The sequence below is a fragment of the Oncorhynchus gorbuscha genome, linkage group LG05 (assembly GCF_021184085.1).
Source record: "Oncorhynchus gorbuscha isolate QuinsamMale2020 ecotype Even-year linkage group LG05, OgorEven_v1.0, whole genome shotgun sequence".
Taxonomy (NCBI): Eukaryota; Metazoa; Chordata; class Actinopteri; order Salmoniformes; family Salmonidae; genus Oncorhynchus; species Oncorhynchus gorbuscha.
This window is the reverse complement of record NC_060177.1, coordinates 80243140-80264519: the sequence shown is the minus strand read 5'-3', so window position 1 is coordinate 80264519 and position 21380 is coordinate 80243140. Positions and strand designations below refer to the sequence as shown.

General features: G+C 42.7%; 1 protein-coding gene across 1 annotated transcript; it reads right to left on the bottom strand.

Annotated features, from left to right (window-relative positions):
- Positions 1–120: 120 nt before the first annotated feature.
- prxl2c (peroxiredoxin like 2C) lies at positions 121–2544 on the bottom strand. Its single transcript, XM_046351276.1, has 6 exons — positions 2061–2544; positions 1656–1724; positions 1153–1206; positions 937–1042; positions 697–831; positions 121–462 (listed from the first exon to the last, which is right to left on the bottom strand). Exons 1-6 carry the CDS (start codon positions 2238–2240, stop codon positions 332–334), a joined length of 675 nt encoding a protein of 224 aa, XP_046207232.1. The 5' UTR covers positions 2241–2544; the 3' UTR covers positions 121–331.
- Between the last annotated feature and the right edge of the window lie 18836 nt (positions 2545–21380).

The window sequence follows — 21380 nt, the reverse complement described above, 5'->3', positions numbered from 1 at the left end:
GTGTTTTAGAGAATGATGTAGAATTAATATGTAGAGGACTTGATGTCTGATGGGGTGATATATAGCCTAAGCCTATTGGTCAGCCATTGAATTATGACAATTATGACAAAGATGCAGCAGTGAAAAAGAAAGTATTTTTTATGTACATGATTATAATCAGACAATTAAGCATGCATCTCCAACACAGTGTCAAGCCTGGGTGGCTAACTGTTTTTTGTATTCAAAACATTTTTTTTACTATTGACATGAGATTAATGTTTTTCATCATGGCACAAAAACAAAGCAGGATACACAACAGATAAGCAGGATACACAACAGATACACAAGTGGGCTACACAACAATGATCTTTGGCTTATCACTGAGGTCCAGTGTGTGTTGTACTCCGGACAGCTGTAGCAACCAGTTGATGGGCATGTGGTCCAGCCGGTTCATATCAAAATGGGCAAAATGGACCTCAGAGCCTGGGCAAAACGATAGATTTGCACACTAATAGACAGAGCAAAATCTTCACAACATATGCCATATTGGATACTGACCAAACTCAATTTTAGACAAATTAAACAATTTAAAGGGATATACCACTGTGCATAAAACCTACAGAATAGCCCAAGATGTGAATCACATGTACTACAGTAGGCTATTTGTAAACTATAGCTAATACTATCAACAACACTGTAATAGCACAATGCAGTTACCTGGGCCAACTATTATGGCTCCACCCTGCTGTCGAGGATCTCCCTGGAAGTCAAATATAGGGCTGGTCATGGCCCTCCACATGCTCTTCATATGGCCCACCAGCATACCTGACTTCACATGAGGGCTAGGTTTGGCTAGACAGACAGACATTATTTTACATTTAATTTTATTACAGCTTTTATGTAGAGTAGACTATTGCTATTTCAGGAATAGAGCAAAAGACAGAATGAATGTCTCACCTGATTCCACAGACATCTCTCCTCTCCTCATCCCCAGTCTTTTGTATATGCATCTCTCTGGGTCGACATATATGTCATGAGGGTAGCCAGTCAGTGAGCAGAATGACTACATCACACAGAGAAAACACACGTCAGACACTGCACGACAACACAACAAACAAGACGCTTACAAGTATTATTGACATAATTACAGAATGACACATTGAATATGCCTACCTCAATATGATGATGAGATGATTGTCCAATAACAACCAGTCTGAGACCAGCTTCCTGCATTGAATATATGAAAATATTAATCAAGTTAGACATAACAAGTTATAGCCTATATTGTTGGCTATGTCACATTTGTCACTGAAATCAAATCCAAGTTTATTGGTTACATTCAGAGATGTTATCGCATGTGCAGCGAAATTATTGTTTTTCTAGCTCCAACAGTGAAGTAATAGGCCTAATACCTAGCAATAAAAAACAATATGCACATAATCCAAAAAGTAAAAAGAAAGAAATTAAGAATGTCAGAACGTGAAATGTCAGAGTAGGGAATAGTGGGTAAACAGTATGTAAACATTATTAAAGTATCTAGATTAAAATGATAGTTTATCTAATACTACAAATGTTTTTCATTAAAGACAGTTATAGACTGAAGAAAGTAGCAATTGGAAACGTGTCCCTATTAGAAATTGAAAACGTCAAAGAAAAAACAACTCTTCACCACTCACCTTTAGAACTTCCGCGGGTATTCTGCTCAAATCATCCACATATTCTTTGCAGGTGTGGCACAAGAAATTCTGTCGAAATACAGAGTTTCTTTAGGAATTTGAAGCGTGTCTGCTGTTATTCGTTCTAATAGTCTCCACCTCTTTGAACAGTGAACACCTGTGCATGTCGTGTCCTCAAAATCTGTCTCGTCTGACTGCGCTGAACAGTACGCTAGCTAGGCTACTTTGTTGCCTGCGCAGTGCTGCCAGAAGCATTTAGCTTTTTCAACTATTAGATCAATATATAAGGTTTAGAAACCTAGGCCCAACGGCATAAATACCTCTGAGTGTAGGCTATGTAGGATAGTCTAAATGTTTTGTAAAGTGTAATGTGAAAATACCGTAAAATAGCCTACTATTCCCTACCCGAACAAAAATAACGACTGATTTCCTGTCTTGGTATAACTCTTTGAAGAAAGTTGAGACTCCATGTCGATCATAAATCAAACAGTCCTCTACATCCTCAAGACGAACATTTACGGGTGGTCTCTTGATCTCTCGATGATCCTTCGTTATTTGTTGCGTTATAGGTGGATCTGTCGCCATCGCAGCAGTTCATGGTAGCTTCATTTTTCCAAGGCCGCCCTGCCCATGCTATTTTGGGACTTGCCGTTGAAGCGTTATCTGGCTTCAGTTCAGGAGTAGGCTACTGAACACTATTCACGCCCATTTTCGTGTGCAGTCTTGCCTCGAATGTCTCTTATTTGCCCATAGGCTAGACTTTCACCACACATGTTCATTTTATAGCCCACTTTTAACAAAGCAGGCATATGGACCAATTTGGGCAACCCGAAAGGCTAAAAGAATAGGCCTACCTGTGTCTCTCTGTGTGTAATTTCTAGCATATAGAAGGAGAGAAAACAACTGTGACGGGGTTTCCTCCTATGACCGTTGTGTGCAAAGTCTAGGGGAGATATTCATTTAGGCACGTCTGGCTCACACCAGCAGCTCGAAGTTGGTCGCGCGTCAGCCATACTACATTTGGGCACATTTGATTCATTTGTATTAAACTTGTCAATCTGTGCAAACATATACGGAAGTTTAATTATACATTCAAAATGCATTGGTTATGTTAGCAAAGAACATAACCAAGAACACAGGTTTAAGAAAAATAATAATATATATTACAAACGTCACAGGGGTCTTATACTGTATACTATACATACCATTATATATATATATATATATATATATATCAGCTTGTATGTATCAAAGGCAGCACTGCGTTTCAGGGCATGTTTGTTTTGAACAAATCTTAATGATTGCATAAAAATATAAAGCTCTCTTATCAATAATAAGATAGTCTTCAAATATCTACATTTGAATATACAGAATTTGGCAAATACTATGACATTACTGTCTATGAAATTTAAATAATTGACATCTTAAAATAAATCAAATTTGACATCATTGTCTGTGAAATTGGCAAAATTCATATTCTTTGAAAATATCTCCACCCAGAAACAGGTGATATGATCAATCACAGCAAAATAGAATATGTTTAGTAGTTTCAATGTCATTCCCACAAAATGTACAGTCATTACACTCTACATTGCATTTCAATCTTTAAAATTAATTTGATGAATAAATATGTCGAATTTTAAAATGGTTCTCTTTGGCCATCAGTGGTATAGGACAAATATGTTGTTCTTGTTTTCTTGGTTACAGATGCATCAAACATTTGACAGATATAATTCCTCTCGAATTAACGGTTGTAGGAATAATTATTTGGAAATAACTTGTCTGACATGTTTGTTATACTTCTTATCCCCTAAACAACAGTCATTATGTACACTGAACAAAATTATAAATGCAAGATGCAGCAACTTCAAAGATTTTACTGTGTTACAGTTTTTTAAAGGAAATCAGTCAATTTAAATAAAAAACATTAAGACCTGTGGCATTGTGTGGTGTGACAAAGTACAAGGTGCACCTGTGTAATGATCATGTTTAATCAGCTTCATGATATGCCACACCTGTCAGGTGGATGTATTATATTGGCTAAGGAAAAATGCTGACTAACAGGGAAACAAATTTGTGCACAACAATTTAGAAAATTAGCTTGTTGTGTGTATGGAACATTTCTGGGATCTTTTATTTCAGCTCATGAAACATGGGACCAACACTTTACATGTTGGGTTTATATTTCTGTTCACTATATAAAGATGGTAGAAAAGGAGACACATCTGAATATATTTTTTTGGGGCACACAATTGGCCCAGCGTTGTCCGGGTTTGGCCGATGTAGGCCGTCATTGTAAATAAGAATTTGTTCTAAACTGACTTGTCTAGTTAAATAAAGGTAAAAAAACAGACCACATATTTTTGTTCATTCAAATGCTCCTGAGTGGCGCAGCAGTCTAAGGCACTGCATCTCAGTGCAAGAGGTGTTACTACAGTCCCTGGATGGAATCCAGGCTGTATCACATCCGGCCGTGATTGGGAGTCCCATCGTGCGGCGCATAATTGGCCCAGTGTCGTCCGGGTTTGGCCCCTCACAGAGGACCTAATTTGTTCTTAACCGACTTGCCTAGTTAAATAAATAAAAGTGAATATGATTATTATTCCATATCGTGTGTTAAGTGGAGTGAAGCTGTGTTTATATGGCAATTTCCTATTTAATAACACTTGTTGGCGAAATGTGATATACAAAATAAATACATCATAATATAAAACAGTGGTGAACCGTCATTCAGGGAAGGTGGTGAGCCCCACCTGTTTAGCTAAAAAATAAAAACTGTTTTGCATGTTATTTTGGCATCAATACGTGTCACATATAAGTTTGCAAACAATGTAAAAAAAATACAAAAATAAACTGCATACAAACATAGTCTCTTTTTTGCTTTCTTGAGTAAATCAGCTCCAAAATGCAGGTGTTTCAGCCTAACTCAGTGCTTTCTGTGGTGGTGGTGCAGGCAGCAGAAAATACAGAGCGTAGGGTTGGTAATGTTCTCTAGCTGCGCTGTGATTGGCTCAGTATTTTGTCACTCATGGCGACACTACGTCACTGCAAAATCTATGGGGAGAGCTTGAAAATTCACACCCCTTGGGTGCTGCCATGGAGATACACTAGAAGAAGAAGGCCATCCAAGAAGGTAAGGCCATTGGCCACAGACAAAATAATGTCAAATCACGTGATATCTACCGTAGCTTTGATTAGACTGATGTCAATATCATACCTTCCAAATCTTAGCTAGCAAGCTGAACAAGCAGTCACAGGTAGGCCTCATGAAAAACTGCTTCATATGCTCTTTTTAATCACAGTAATAGGCAGTGATTTATCAGTCACAGTGAGCTTGAAAATGTGAAAGAATCCTTTTCATAGCATCACTTTCATATACTGTACATTAAGACAAATCCTTCTACGTTGAGTATTAGAACACAGTTTACATAAACTGATAATGACTTGATATTTGAGTGCATTCACAACAAGCCACCCGCAGACAACTTACAAAATGCAATATTGCATTTGAGGGTTTGTTATTCTGATGAAAATAGTTATTTGATGTATGGCCTACCATTTCTAACTGGGAAAATAAATTCCTACGTCTTTTGTGAGTAAAATCCTTTTTCCAAAATTGATTTAGGTACATTTTTGAGAAGAGGTATGAAGGTTGTGATATGGGTCATTTACAGTGCCTTGCGAAAGTTTTCGGCCCCCTTGAGCTTTGCGACCTTTTGCCACATTTCAGGCTTCAAACATAAAGATATAAAACTGTATTGTTTTGTGAAGAATCAAAAACAAGTGGGACACAATCATGAAGTGGAACAACATTTATTGGATATTTCAAACTTTTTTAACAAATCAAAAACTGAGAAATTGGGCGTGCAAAATTATTCAGCCCCCTTAAGTTAATACTTTGTAGCGCCACCTTTTGCTGCGATTACAGCTGTAAGTCGCTTGGGGTATGTCTCTATCAGTTTTGCACATCAAGAGACTGACATTTTTTCCCATTCCTCCTTGCAAAACAGCTCGAGCTCAGTGAGGTTGGATGGAGAGCATTTGTGAACAGCAGTTTTCAGTTCTTTCCACAGATTCTCGATTGGATTCAGGTCTGGACTTTGACTTGGCCATTCTAACACCTGGATATGTTTATTTTTGAACCATTCCATTGTAGATTTTGCTTTATGTTTTGGATCATTGTCTTGTTGGAAGACAAATCTCAGACTCCATCAGGTTTTCTTCCAGAATGGTCCTGTATTTGGCCCCATCCATCTTTCCAACAATTTTAACCATCTTCCCTGTCCCTGCTGAAGAAAAGCAGGCCCAAACCATGATGCTGCCACCACCATGTTTGACAGTGGGGATGGTGTGTTCAGGGTGATGTGCTGTGTTGCTTTTACGCCAAACATAACGTTTTGCATTGTTGCCAAAAAGTTCCATTTTGGTTTCATCTGACCAGAGCACCTTCTTCCACATGTTTGGTGTGTCTCCCAGGTGGCTTGTGGCAAACTTTAAACAACACTTTTTATGGATATCTTGAAGAAATGGCTTTCTCCTTGCCACTCTTCCATAAAGGGCAGATTTGTGCAATATACGACTGATTGTTGTCCTATGGACAGAGTCTCCCACCTCAGCTGTAGATCTCTGCAGTTCATCCAGAGTGATCATGGGCCTCTTGGCGGCATCTCTGATCAGTCTTCTCCTTGTATGAGCTGAAGTTTAGAGGGACGGCCAGGTCTTGGTAGATTTGCAGTGGTCTGATACTCCTTCCATTTCAATATTACCGCTTGCACAGTGCTCCTTGGGATGTTTAAAGCTTGGGAAATCTTTTTGTATCCAAATCCAGCTTTAAACTTCTTCACAACAGTATCTCGGACCTGCCTGGTGTGTTCCTTGTTCTTCATGATGCTCTCTGCGCTTTTAACGGACCTCTGAGACTATCACAGTGCAGGTGCATTTATACAGAGACTTGATTACACACAGGTGGATTGTATTTATCATCATTAGTCATTTAGGTCAACATTGGATCATTCAGAGATCCTCACTGAACTTCTGGAGAGAGTTTGCTGCTCTGAAAGTAAAGGGGCTGAATAATTTTGCACGCCCAATTTTTCAGTTTTTGATTTGTTAAAAAAGTTTGAAATATCCAATAAATGTCGTTCCACTTCATGATTGTGTCCCACTTGTTGTTGATTCTTCACAAAAAATACAGTTTTATATCTTTATGTTTGAAGCCTGAAATGTGGCAAAACGTCACAAAGTTCAAGGGGGCCGAATACTTTCGCAAGGCACTGTATATACATATATATTTTTTTGCTCCTTTGCACCACAGTATCTCTTCTTGCACATTCATCTTCTGCACATATCACTCCCGAGTTTTTTTGCGAAATTGTAATTATTTCGCAACTACGGCTTATTTATTGCCTTACCTCCCTTTTGTATTGTGTTATTGACTGTATGTTTGTTTTTCCATGTGTAACTCTGTGTTGTTGTTTGTGTCTCACTGCTTTGCTTTATCTTGGCCAGGCCACAGTTGTAAATGAGAACTTGTTCTCAACTGGCAAAGTATTATATTCAACAACTGACATTTTCAGATATTATTTTGACAAACACACTTTGGTGCTTACAATTCATTCTCTATTGTCATAGATGACCAAGGAGCTATTGAAATGTTACATGTAGAAAAATTCATGTAAAATCATGTGAGATGAAATTAGACAAACTAAAGGGTGTGCAATGTGTAGGCCCACTGAGTGGATATTCTGAATCTTGTTTGAAGTCACTAGGTCAAATGACCAAGGAGCTATTAAAATTCTACATTTTGAAAAATTCATGTAAAATCATGTGAGATGAAAATGGACAAACTAAAGGGTGTGCAATGTGTGTCTATGCCATCGGGTTAGCTACAACCAGTTTTGAAAGTGTTAGGAGTAATGGTTAAAGAGCTATTGAAATTAGAAAGATTTGATTTGTCACTGCTGCTGTTGGTGGACGTAAGGAAAAATACAGGCGAATATCCGTCGAATATCCAACCTGAAACTGTCTTTACCTCGGTCTACTATCAGTCAATCTTACCATGTAGCCTATTGCAAAAGGGTTGGAAACTTTCCGGTAATTTTCTATGGGAAGTCCAGGAATTTGGGAAATTTAGCTTAAATTCATCCAAAAAAGTTAGCTTATAATAGTGAACCTTTGTGAACCTTTTTTTTGTGGGATACATAAGGCAATTCTAGGTCTTGTGGCATATTTTTGTTAAACTATCCCCAATTCAATGGAATTGCAACCCTCTGCATGCACAGTGCATTTTCCATCACACATGCTATTGAGCCCACACTTCCATCACATGTACAGCTGATTCTCAAGATCTTGCACACTAATGAGATGCTATTGAGCCCACACTACTACACTGTCTGAGGACTACATGCTTTCTGGTAAGTTTTGATTACAATACTGGGTGGGGTGAATATATTTGATGACATACATCATATTTTGTTAACTAATAAATTGTAGCCTACAGCAAATTGTGTTTGAATCATTTCTTAGTTGTTAATAATTTCTGCTAGTTAGTTTTTGCTACTGTGTGGGTTTTAGCTTGCTTGAGCCTGCTAACTGTTAATTTACCTGTTTCCATACATGTTTAATTTGAAACCATTTATCTTACAAAGGAGTTGTTTATTCTAACTTCTTAACTATTTATCTGTACATGGAATTGTATTTTTTAAATATTGTTTTACTATTTTTTTGTTGAATCTTTATAGGAAAATGCCACGGGCACTATATGATGTGTGGAGACGTTTCACTGCAGCAAATGTAGAAGGAAAATCTGTGTACATTTTCAAATACTGTGCCAAATAATATGTGAAGAATGCAACAAAGAACAAAGATGCAGAATCATCTGGCCAAGTGCATAAAGTTCCCTCAGCGCTCACAACAAGCAACCTCTGACAAAAGTCCCTCTACTTCCATTTGAGGTGAAAACGATGAATCAGACAACTTATCGATAGCAACAGCTCATGGTCCTCCTGGAACATAGCCAGAGAAATGCTGATGAATGTATTGCTCGAGCTGTGTATGCAACTGGTTCACCTCTGATGCTCACAGGCAATGTGTATTGGAAGAGATTTCTGAATGTTCTTCACCCAGTATACACCCCTCCAACCAGACATGCTTTATCTACTCATTTGCTGGATGCAGAGTTCAACAGAGGTCAAGTGAAGGTCAAGCAAATCATAGAGAAAGCAGACTGTATTGCAATCATCTCTGATGGGTGGTCGAATGTTCATGGGCAAGGAATAATTAACTACGTCATCTCCATCCCTTAACCAATATTCTACAAAAGCACAGACACAAGGGACCACAGACACACCGGTCTCTACATTGCAGATGAGCTGAAGGCAGTCATCAATTACCTTGGACCACAGAAGGTATTTACACTGGTGACAGACAATGCTGCGAACATGAAGGCTGCTTGGACTAAAGTGGAGTAGTCCTACCCTCACATCACACCCATTGGCTGTGCTGCTCATGCATTGAATCTGCTCCTCAAGGACATCATGGCACTGAAAACAATGGATGCACTCTACAAGAGAGCCAAGGAAATAGTTAGGTATGTGAAGGGTCATCAAGTTATAGCAGCAATCTACCTCACCAAGCAAAGTGATACAAATAAGAGCACGGCATTGAAGCTTTCCAGCAACACACGTTGGGGAGGTGTTGCATGTTTGACAGTCTCCTGGAGGGGGGACTGTCAAACTTTCCAAGAAATGGCCATATCACAGACTGCTGATATGGACAGCCCCATCAAGAGGATCCTCCTGGATGATATATTTTGAAGACTCATCGCTTCAGTAGGTTCTATGATTGAGTGTAGTCTGGCCCAGGGGTGTGAAGGTGAACAGCAAGGCACTGGAGCGACAAACCGCCCTTGCTGTCTCTGCCTGGCCGGCTCCCCTGTCCACTGGGATTCCCTGCCTCTGACCCTATTACGGGGGCTGAGTCACTTGCTTACTCGTGCTCTTCAATGCCTTCCCTCAGAGGGGTGCGTCACAAGAGTGGGTTGAGTCACAGACGTGATCTTCAAGTCCGGTTTTGCACCCCATTGGGCTTGTGCGGTGGAGGAGATCTCCGTGGGCTATACTCAGCCTTGTCTTAGTGTAGTAAGTTAGTGGTCTGTTGATATCCCTCCAGTGGTGTGGGGGCTGTGCTTTGGCAAAGTGGGTGGGGTTTTATTCTGGTTGGCCCTGTCCAGGGGTATCGTTGGACGGGGCCACAGTGTCCCCTGACCTCGTCCCCCTGTCTCAGCCTCCAGTATCTATGCTGCAATAGTCTATGTGCCAGGGGCTAGGGTCACTCTGGTATATCTGGTGTTATTCACCAGTCTTATCTGGTGTCCTGTGTGAATTTAAGTATGCTCCCTGTAATTGTCTCTCTCTCCCTCTCTACCTCTCCATCCCCTCCCAGAGGACCATGCCTCAGGACTATCTGGCCTGATGACTCCTGGCTGCCCCCTGTCCACCTGGTCGTGCTGCTGCTCCAGTTTCAACTGTTCTGCCTGTAGCTATGGAACTCTGACCTGTTCACCGGACGTGCTACCTTGTCCTGGACTCTCTCTCTCTATCTCAACCTCTGAATGCTCGGCTATGAAAAGCCAACTGACATTTACTCCTCTACAACCACTGTGATTGTTATTTGACCCTGCTGGTCATCTTTGAACATTTGAACATCTTGAAGAACAATAGTGCCTTAATGGCCGTGTACTCTTACAATCTCCACCCGGCACAGCCAGAAGAGGACTGGCCACCCCTCAGAGCCACCCATCAGAGCCTGGTTCCTCTATAGGTTTCTTCCTAGGTTCCTGCCTAGGCCACTGTGCATAGCCACCGTGCTTCTACATCTGCAATGCTTGCTGTTTGGGGTTTTGGGGTTTGGGGTTTTAGGCTGGGTTTCTGTACAGCACTTTGTCACATCTGCTAATGTAAAAAGGGTTTTATAAATACATTGATTGATTGATTGATTGTTGCAAGGTGTTGTGGCACCGGTACCTATGCCTTTTGGGTATGATAACCTTCATGATAGCAGTCTTTTCATAGGTCTTTTTTTTAGGCAAACCTTGGTGCATAAACACACTTGTGTCAAAACAAAGTTCCACAGTGTCAAGTGTCTTTTCTCCACATTCAGACACGTGGTGGAATGGGAAAAAGAACCAATCTCCCCCAGTCCACAACGTAGCGTCACACATCTTCAGATGGCACTTGACTGGAGGCTCGGTGTCTGCTCCAACCAATGGCACACATGCGCACTGTTTCTTTGGATCATTCGAACAGTGAATTTGGGGTACAGGCTACAGTTTGTTGCGCTTCACCCACACTTCTGCTGTGTCCTCACGTCAACTGTTACCAAGGCCTCAGTGCCCATTTTGAGAGAAGGAATATCCTCCTGTCTCCAGTAGAGGTCGACCGATTAATCGGAATGGGCGATTAATTAGGGCCGATTTCAAGTTTTCATTACAATCAGAAATCGATATGTTGTGCACAGATTTTTTTTTACACCTTTATTGAATCTTTATTTAACTAGGCAAGTCAGTTAAGAACACATTCTTATTTTCAATGACGGCCTAGGAACGGTGGGTTAACTGCCTTGTTCAGGGGCAGAACGACATATTTTTACCTTGTCAGCTCGGGGATTCAATCTTGCAACCTTACAGTTAACTTGTCCAACGCTCTAACCACCTGATTATAATGCACTCCATGAGGAGAATGCAGTAAGCCAAGGTAAGTTGCTAGCTAGCATTAAACTTATCTTATAAAAAACAATCAATCAATCATAATCACTAGTTAACTGCACATGGTTGATGATATTACTAGTTTATCTAGTGTGTCCTGCGTTGCATATAATCGATGCGGTGCGTATTTGTGAAAAAGGACTGTCGTTGCTCCAATGTGTACCTAACCAGAAACATCAATTCCTTTCTTAAAATCAACACACAGAAGTGTATATTTTTAAACCTGCATATATAGCTAAAATAAATCCAGGTTAGCAGGCAATATTAACCAGGTGAAATTGTGTCACTTCTCTTGCGTTCATTGCACGCAGAGTCAGTGTATATGCAACAGTTTGGGCCGCCTAATTTGCCAGAATTGTACGTAATTATGACATACATTGAAGGTTGTGCAATGTAACAGGAATATTTAGACTTATGGATGCCACCCTTTAGATAAAATACGGAACGGTATTTCACTGAAAGAATAAACGTCTTGTTTTCGAGGTGATAGTTTCCGGATTCGACCATATTAATGACCCAAGGCTCATATTTCTTTGTGTTATTATGTTATAATTAAGTCTATGATTTGATAGAGCAGTCTGACTGAGCGGTGGTAGGCAGGAGCAGGCTCGTAAGCATTCATTCAAACAGCACTTTTGTGCATTTTGCCAGCAGCTCCTCGCTGTGCTTCAAGCATTGCGCTGTTTATGACTTCAAGCCTATCAACTCCCGAGATTAGGCTGGTGTAAACGATGTGAAATGGCTAGCTAGTTAGCGGGGTGCGCGCTAATAGTGTTTCAAACGTCACTGGCTCTGAGACTTGGAGTAGTTGTTCCCCTTGCTCTGCATGGGTAACGCTGCTTTGAGGGTGGCTGTTGTTGATGTGTTCCTGGTTTGAGCCCAGGTAGTGGCGAGGAGCGGGACGGAAGCTATACTGTTACACTGGCAATACTAAAGTGGCCCTAAGAAAATCCAATAGTAAAAGGTTAATGAAATACAAATGGTATAGAGAGAAATAGTCCTATAACTCCTATAATAACTACAACCTAAAACTTATTACCTGGGAATATTGAAGACTCATGTTAAAAGGAACCACCAGCTTTCATATGTTCTGAGCAATGAACTTAAACATTAGCTTTCTTACATGGCACATATTGCACTTTTAATTTCTTCTTCAACACTTTGTTTTGCATTATTTAAACCAAAGTGGACATGTTTCATTATTTATTTGAGGCTAAATTGATTTATTGATGTATTATATTAAGTTAAAATAAGTGTTCATTCGGTATTGTTGTAATTGTTATTATTACAAAAAAAAACAATTGTCAGATTAGTCGGTATCGGCTTTTTTGATCCTCCAATAATCGGTATCGGCGCTGAAAAATCATAATCGGTTGACTTCTAGTCTCCAGATGAGGCCAATCCGAGTGGTGTCTATGTCGGATCTGGAATGGCTGGTACAGCCAGTATTTCCTGGTTCCGAGAAGGGGTCGGGACTTGGACACCCTGTTCTTTATTTATGTGTCCTCGGCAAACACGTCCAAGTCTATGAATTCAGAATGCCCACAAGCTACTGGCTATTACATTCGACGGGCTGGGGGCAAGCAGTGTTACACGCATACATTCTAGTCTCCCATACTCAGTCTCTAGGCTTCATAGGAAATAGAACAAGAGCTGCCTGACTCCATCTCAACGCATTCTGTTTCTGGGTCTCGATTAAGACTCACTGGAATCACACTTCTCTATCCCCGTAGATGGTGTTCCGGCTCTGAATAGCCCAAATTCATCTGGGTCACATTTCAAAGGCAGACATTTTGGTTTAGCAACCTTCGTAACAGTCTTTGGTAACACTTTTATAGTGTTTTTTTCATACCTATGTGGCGCTGCAGTGTTTAGCTGTGTTAGATCTCTTCCACACAAGACATATCTATCATATGTACAGTTTAATATAAAGTGTTGTGTTAAATTATGTTCATTTATGCCCTTCTCTCTTTCCCGACCCAGAGTCTCATCTATATGGGCCATCTTCTCTCGAAAAATGGTTACCGCCTGAAGAAGAGTATGTGCAAGCTGCACCACAAGAAGAAGAGGAGGAACTGCTTCCTCCAGGGGCTGTGCATGCTCTGCTTCATCGTCCACAACAACAGCGGGCGTCAACGGTGGCATCGGAATTGGAGGACGTTGTCATAGTAACACAAGTGGTACCGTAAGCGGAGGAATCTGAAATATTGTATTTGGAGCGGCAGCCGCATCGGAGCTCACCGGGCGATACACTGCTCTCACTTCCCCTGAGCACTGTGCCAAATTCATGCTGTCGCCACGGGAACTAGCTATCTGGGAGGGCCGGGCTAGGGGAGGAGTCTACTGTCGGCTGTGCTGGCTAAGCTGATCCCACCACCAGCGCTGTTCCAGAGTGCAGGCGTTCCAGATCAAGCTGTAGCTGTGCCCATGTCTGTGGCTAGTAGTGACAGTGACTACGCTGAGATGGTGAGAAACTACAAAGGGTTTATTCATAGTGCTGCTGAATTAGTTAATTGTTTAATTATGTCATTGATTGGCCAGAGTATTCATTGACTTGATGTCCCAGGTTTAAATCAGTCCCTGATTAGAGATGAAGGATGAAAATCACCCGGCACTGTCTGAGCAGTTTGCTCCAGTACCATAATACGTCCTGGTGTCGCTTCTAATATAATCTGTCTAATCCCTCTTCATGTGGTTCTCGTTGGTCTGTGTCTGGTCCTTCTTTCTCTCCTAGGTGTGTAAGAGGAAGTGTTCGGAGGTGCGGATGTGCTTTCTGTAAGCGGCCGCGATGTGCCTTCCCCGTCCCTGAGGGAGGGCTGGAGAACAGAGGATGAGGTGGGGATGACTCCTCTAACCCTGGGACTGGCCACTGCTCACTCCACTTCTGTCCCCTGCCCTCCTCCTCCTCGACTACCGAGGGCTGCTCTGGGATGGCTCTCGATGGCGATTTGCTTCAGACTCCTCAACCTTCTGCCCACATGACTGTGACGACTACCAGGGAAGGGGCTGCGACATGATTGACACATCCAGCGTCAACCGCCTCCCCTCCTCCATGCTGCTCAAAGTAGGATGTTACCATTAGGGTGCAGTTTCTTTTTGGAGGCCTGATTAGATGCTTTCAAAATCCTTTTAGTCTAAAAACACAATTGAAATGGGTTGGATGCACAATCTGTAAATGTTATTGTGTGTTCTGTTCATCTCAGCTGTTCTCCCACCTGTTGGTGAAGGAGCGTTGTCTGTGTGCCTCGTTGGTCTGTAAGTACTGGCGGGGACCTCTGCTTAGGCTTCCAGTTCTGGAAGCAAATCGTTCTCAGTGGCCTACAACGAGTGAGTAGAATATTTGAGCATTTTTTTAAGGTGACATTGAATTTTCAAGACAATGTTTGTAAACCTCTTCTTTTGTAATGTTCATGTATTTTATAAAAAGTTTATTATTTAAATATAAGGAACACTTTCTCATCAAACCTTACCTTGAGCTATAATATCTCTCTCTTGCTCACCCTCAGGTAAATGATGACCTCCTGGTGAAATGTGACGGAGTTGACCATCTCAGACTGTTGTGGTGTGCAGGACCGCGGTGTGTGTTCCTTGGCAACCAAACTGCTCCGGCCTTCAGAGGTACACTGTAAACAGCTGAGTGACCTGTCTCTCAGCACCCTGGCCTCACACTGCCCCCTGCTGGCCAAGGTCCATGTGGGCAACCAGGACAAACTGATGGACGAAGCACTCAAAGGTTCTCTCTCCTCCTCCTTATTTCCTCTCTCTCGCTCTCCACTCAATCGATCAACCAAGTTTTACAACAAGTGTTGCTAACAAGTGTTACTTTCCCTCTTTTTCTCTTCCTCCTCCCCTCCCTCTCTCGTGGCACAAGATGGGAGAACTTGGCAGACCAACGCTCTGTCTCTGTAGTGGTAGGGGAAACGTTGCCTTCACATTTTAATTTTAACCCATGAAAGGGATAGGAAATGTTCTGGAAGGTCCCAAAGGCTCGATAAACTTTGAGTGGTGTCTCCGTGACGTGTAACAGCTTCATTTGGGATGTGTGTTTACTGTGTGTGGGTTGGTGGGGTATTTTTGCTGTTGGGATCGTGGTACATCTGTTTCAAATGGAACGCAAATCCCAAACTCAAAACAAAATCTGTTGAAAACATGCAAAGAGGCACAGGCTAAGGGAGAGCACTGTGTGCATTTTGGATGACATGTACAGTCGTAGCCAAAAGTTTTGAGAATGACACAAATATTAATTTCCACAAAGTTTGCTGTTTCAGTGTCTTTAGATATTTTTGTCAGATGTTACTATGGAATACTGAAGTATAATTACAAGCATTTCATAAGTGTCAAAGGCTTTTATTGACAATTACATGAAGTTGATGCAAAGAGTCAATATTTACAGTGTTGACCCTTCTTTCTCAAGACCTTCTGGGCCACATCCTGACTGCTGGAAGCCCATTCTTGCATAATCAATGCTTGGAGTTCGTCAGAATTTGTGGGGTTTTGTTTGTCCACCCACCTCTTGAGGATTGACCACAAGTTCTCAATGGGATTAAGGTATGGGGAGTTTCCTGGCCATGGACCCAAAATATCGATGTTTTGTTCCCCGAGCCACTTAGTTGTCACTTTTTCCTTATGGCAAGGTACTCCATCGTGCTGGAAAAGGCACTGTTCGTCACCAAACTGTTCCTGGATGGTTGGGAGAAGTTGCTCTCGGAGGATGTGTTGGTACCATTCTTTATTCATGGCTGTGTTCTTAGGCAAAATTGTGAGTGAGCCCACTCCCTTGGCTGAGAAGCAACCCCACACATGAATGGTCTCAGGATGCTTTACTGTTGGCATGACACAGGACTGATGGTAGCGCTCACCTTGTGTTCTCCAGACAAGCTTTTTTCCAAATGCCCCAAACAATCGGAAAGGGGATTCATCAGAGAAAATGACTTGACCCCAGGCCTCAGCAGTCCAATCCCTGAACATTTAGCAGAATATCAGTCTGTCCCTCATGTTTTTCCTAGAGAGAAGTGGCTTCTTTGCTGCCCTTCTTGACACCAGGCCATCCTCCAAAAGTCTTCGCCTCACTGGGCGTGCAGATGCACTCACACCTGCCTGCTGCCATTCCTGAGCAAGCTCTGTACTGGTGGTGCCCCGATCCCGCAGCTGAATCAACTTTAGGAGACGGTCCTGGCGCTTGCTGGACTTTCTTGGGCGCCCTGAAGCCTTCCTCACAACAATTGAACCGCTCTCCTTGAAGTTCTTGATGATCCGATGAATGGTTGATTTAGGTGCAATGTTACTGGCAGCAATATCCTTGCCCGTGGAGCCCTTTTTATGCAATGATGAGGGCACGTGTTTCCTTGCAGGTAACCATGGTTGACAGAGGAAGAACAATGATTCCAAGCACCAGCCTCCCTTTGAAGCTTCCAGTCTGTTATTCAAACTCAATCAGCATGACAGAGTGATCTCCAGCCTTGTCCTCGTCAACACTCACACCTGTGTTAATGAGAGAATCACTGACATGATGTCAGCTGCTCCTGTGATCATTTGAACATCTTGGCCATGTTCTGTTATAATCTCCACCCGGCACAGCCAGAAGAGGACTGACCACCCCACATATGCTCTCTCTAATTCTCTCTTTCTTTCTCTCTCTCGGAGGACCTGAGCCCTAGGACCATGCCCCAGGACTACCTGACATGATGACTCCTTGCTGTCCCCAGTCCACCTGACCGTGCTGCTGCTCCAGTTTCAACTGTTCTGCCTTATTATTATACGACCATGCTGGTCATTTATGAACATTTGAACATCTTGGCCATGTTCTGTTATAATCTCCACCCGGCACAGCTAGAATAGGACTGGCTACCCCACATAGCCTGGTTCCTCTCTAGGTTTCTTCCTAGGTTTTGGCCTTTCTAGGCAGTTTTTCCTAGCCACCGTGCTTCTACACCTGCATTGCTTGCGATTTGGGGTTTTAGGCTGGGTTTCTGTACAGCATTTTGAGAGATCAGCTGATGTACGAAGGGCTATATAAATACATTTGATTTGATTTTGATTTGATTTGTGTCAGGGCTGAAATGTTTTTGTGGGGATTCAGTTCATTTGCATAACAAAGAAGGACTTTGCAATTAATTGCAATTAATCTGATCACTCTTCATAACATTCTGGAGTATATGCAAATTTCCGTCATACAAACTGAGGCAGCAGACTTTGTGAAAATTAATACTTGTCTCATTCTCTACACTTTTGGCCATGACTAAATGTGTGTATGATTGTTGCTGTGTGTTTGGGCTGGTGCTTTCAGGGTGTTTTGGGGACAGTCCCTGTTAGAGTGCAGTGTGATGACAGGGGATGGGGGGTCTGTATAAACACAACAAGTAAAGATGAATATTCAACACCCTGGGGTTGTGTGCCAGGCCAGCTGACAATGCAGGCTTTATAATGAATACCCCCCGGATCTACTGTTGTGATTTTACATTCATCTCCTAGTGCGCGCGCACACACACACACACACACACACACACACACACACACACACACACACACACACACACACACACACACACACACACACACACACACACACACACACACACACACACACACACACACACACACACACACACACACACACACACACACACACACACACACACTGTGATCTCTAGCTTCCCGTGTTAGCTGGTTGTGTTGTGGTGGGGTCTTGGTCACTTTCGTTAGACACCATTACTCTGCAAGTGTCGAGGTTGTGTTCCTGTTCTGCAGGGGATTTGGACATCCTGACTTCCTGAATCTCTGGCCCCATTTTAAGTTTATGTCCACTTCTTTCCCAAAGAAGGCTATCAAAAAGACTAGGAACGACTGGAACACTTGAGGACTGTTATAGCCTACCCAGTTTTACATGTTGCCTTGGCACTCGGCAGTAATGCAGTGTAATTTCTGAAATATCCCTGCCACTGTCTCTCCTCCACCACTGGAGGTCACTGTTACTCCACTACTGAACGCGGACAGTCAACAGGTCTTACTCTGTGAGAGGCTTGATACATGGGTCAGATCATTTTAAAAATGATTTTAACTAAGCCTCAGTGGCCGGCTAGAATCCGCTACATTTGGCAGTTCCATGCAAAGTTTTCCTGGATATGTACTGTATGTATTGAGATGTGCAATTGACTTCTGTTTCCAAGTCTATCTTGGTCTTGCAGCATTGCATCATAATCCTCATTATTCTCTAACCTAATGCATTTGCCTTCTTTTCCTCTAAATATTCTCTCTCCTCTCAGGTTGGTTATGCTCTTGATTAATTAGTTCCACTTAAAGTTGTTTAACAGTAGCTCAGTTGGTTAAAATCTCATTCATCACCATAATAGTTATGAAAATAGGTATTATAGTGAGGTGAGAGATTAATTTCGGCGCTAATAATATTTCTAATGTTGCGGGATCAATTTCAGACAGTCATTTTTCAGACATTAGACTGCTGGAAGGTTTTCTGGCTTCCTCTTTATATTGTGCCAGAGAGAAGTGGGTTGTGAATATTTTTAGGAGTTGTTATGTCTAGCCGCACTCATTGTGTTGGCCTGATATTGTCATTAATTTGGCCTGCTATTAAGAAGGCCAGGGAAACTTCCCTCTCTCCTCTCTGTAGAAGACTCTCATTATCTCACTGGGGTTTCTCTCCCCAACTGTTTTGAGAAATCAAATTTAATAGCTCGATATCTTTTCTAATGAGAAATGTAGGACCAGATTAAAGCATTGATTTCACCTCGTTAAAAAGGAAAGTGGGCAAGGTGAATTATTTACAATTGTCTTGTAGGTCTAGGGACAAGTGTCCTTATCTCTTGATTAGAGTTAGGCTGCTGGTTTTCATTTTTTTAACACAAGGCCCGTGCTGGGGAAAAAATATGTGCTGATATATCCATATGCCAACAGTGTGCAACAATGTCTAATTTATCATAACCATTACAGATAACGAATCATAATTGCTAAATTGCCCCAAAAATATTTGGTGAATAAAAAAACAAGTGCCATTTTAAGAGTCCTTAATTCAAATCGTAATATTAACTGGTTCTATTATATTGTGGAACACAATCTATTTAAAGGCAGTAACCTCAGCAGTGGTGCTTGATGGTCGACAGCCTTGTTTTGTTCATTTAGCAGACTGCTGTTATTTGCTGAACCCTTATCACAGTCAAGACACACCTATTTTATAGTAAAAACAAGAGAAAAGAACTGTGATATAAAATATGCAAAATAGTGAGCCTATGTTTAGGGGGGTTATTAGCCTAGGCTAACCAATTAAAAATTACACTTGCAGTTTGCAAAGTAGGGTCGTCACTAGTTACCAGCGCCACAAAGTCATAAACCACGCCTATTTCTACAATTTATCTTCTTCAAATCTGATTTTAAACATAACCCTTAACTCTAACCTTAACCACACTGCTAACCTTATGCATAACCCTAACCTTAGCTTGTGTATAAGGGGATATCGGCTGCGCTGATAGATGACTTGAGATACATTTGACATTTCTCGGTCCCTCTCTCTCTCACTCCCTCTCGCTCTCTCTCTCCCCCTCTCTCTCACTCACTCCCTCTCGCTCTCTCTCTCTCTCTCACTCCCTCTCGCTCTCTCTCTCTCCCTCTCTCTCTCACTCCCTCTCGCTCACTCTCGCTCCCTCTCGCTCCCTCTCGCTCCCTCTCGCTCTCGCTCCCTCTCGCTCTCGCTCCCTCTCTCTCTCTCTCGCTCCCTCGCTCGCTCTCTCTCTCTCACTCCCTCCCTCTCGCTCTCTCTCTCCCTCTCTCTCTCACTCCCTCTCGCTCTCGCTCCCTCTCGCACTCGCTCCCTCCTCGCTCGCTCGCTCCTTCTCTCTCTCTTTCTCCTTCTCTCTTTCTTTCTCTCTCTCTCACTCCCTCTCATTCTATCTCCCCCTCTCTCTCACTCCCTCTCGCTGTCTCTCTCTCTCTCACTCCCTCTCGCTCTCTCTCTCTCCCTCTCTTTCTCACTCCCTCTCGCTCTCGCTCCCTCTCGCTCTCGCTCCCTCTCGCTCCCTCTTGCTCCCTCTCCCTCCCTCTCGCTCTCTCTCTCCCTCTCTCTCTCACTCCCTCTCGCTCCCTCTCGCTCTCGCTCCCTCCCTCGCTCTCTTGCTCCTTCTCTCTCTCTTTCTCTCTCACTCCCTCTCTCTCCCTCTCTCTTTCTTTCTCTCTCTCTCACTTCCCCTCTCTCTTGCTCCCTCTCTCTCTTGCTCTCCCTATCTCTCTCTCGCCCCTCTCTCTTTCTCTCGCTCCTCCTCGCTCGCTCTCTCGCTCCTCTCTCTCTCTCTCTTTCTCTCTCGCTCCCTCTCTCTCCCTCTCTCTTTCGTTCTCTCTCGCTCCCCCTCTCCCCTCTCTCTCGCTTGCTCGCCCTCTCTCTTTCTCTCCCTCCCTCTCTCTCTTGCTCCCCCCCTCTCGATCTCTCTCTCTCGCTCGCTCCCTCTCTCTCTCCCTCCCTCTCTCTCTTGCTCCCCCCTCTCGCTCTCTCTCTCTCACTCGCTCCCTCTCTCTCTCGCTCCCTCTGTCTCTTTCTCGCTCCCTCTGTCTCTTTCTCGCTAAATATAAATATGGGTTGTATTTACAATGGTGTTTGTTCTTCACTGGTTGCCCTTTTCTCGTGGCAACAGGTCACAAATCTTGCTGCTATGATGGCACACTGTGGAATTTCACCCAGTAGATATGGGAGTTTATCAAAATTGGATTTGTTTTCAAATTCTTTGTGGATCTGTGTAATCTGAGGGAAATATGTCTCTCTAATATGGTCATACATTGGGCAAGAGGTTAGGAAGTGCAGCTCAGTTTCCACCTCATTTTGTGGGCAGTGAGCACATAGCCTGTCTGTCTCTCTCTGTCTCTCTCTGTCTCTCTCGCTCCTTCTGTCTCTCTCTCGCTCCCTCTGTCTCTCTCTTGCTCCCCCTGTCTCTCTCTCAGTCCCTCTGTCTGTCTCTCGGTCCCTC

Coding starts and splice junctions, on each gene's coding strand:
- prxl2c (XM_046351276.1), bottom strand. CDS start 2,240: ATGGCGACAGATCCACCTATAACGCAACAAATAACGAAGGATCATCGA. Junction 832..936: donor AGAGATGTCTGTGGAATCAG/GTGAGACATTCA, acceptor CTGTCTGTCTAG/CCAAACCTAGCCCTCATGTG. Junction 463..696: donor AGCCATAATAGTTGGCCCAG/GTAACTGCATTG, acceptor CGTTTTGCCCAG/GCTCTGAGGTCCATTTTGCC.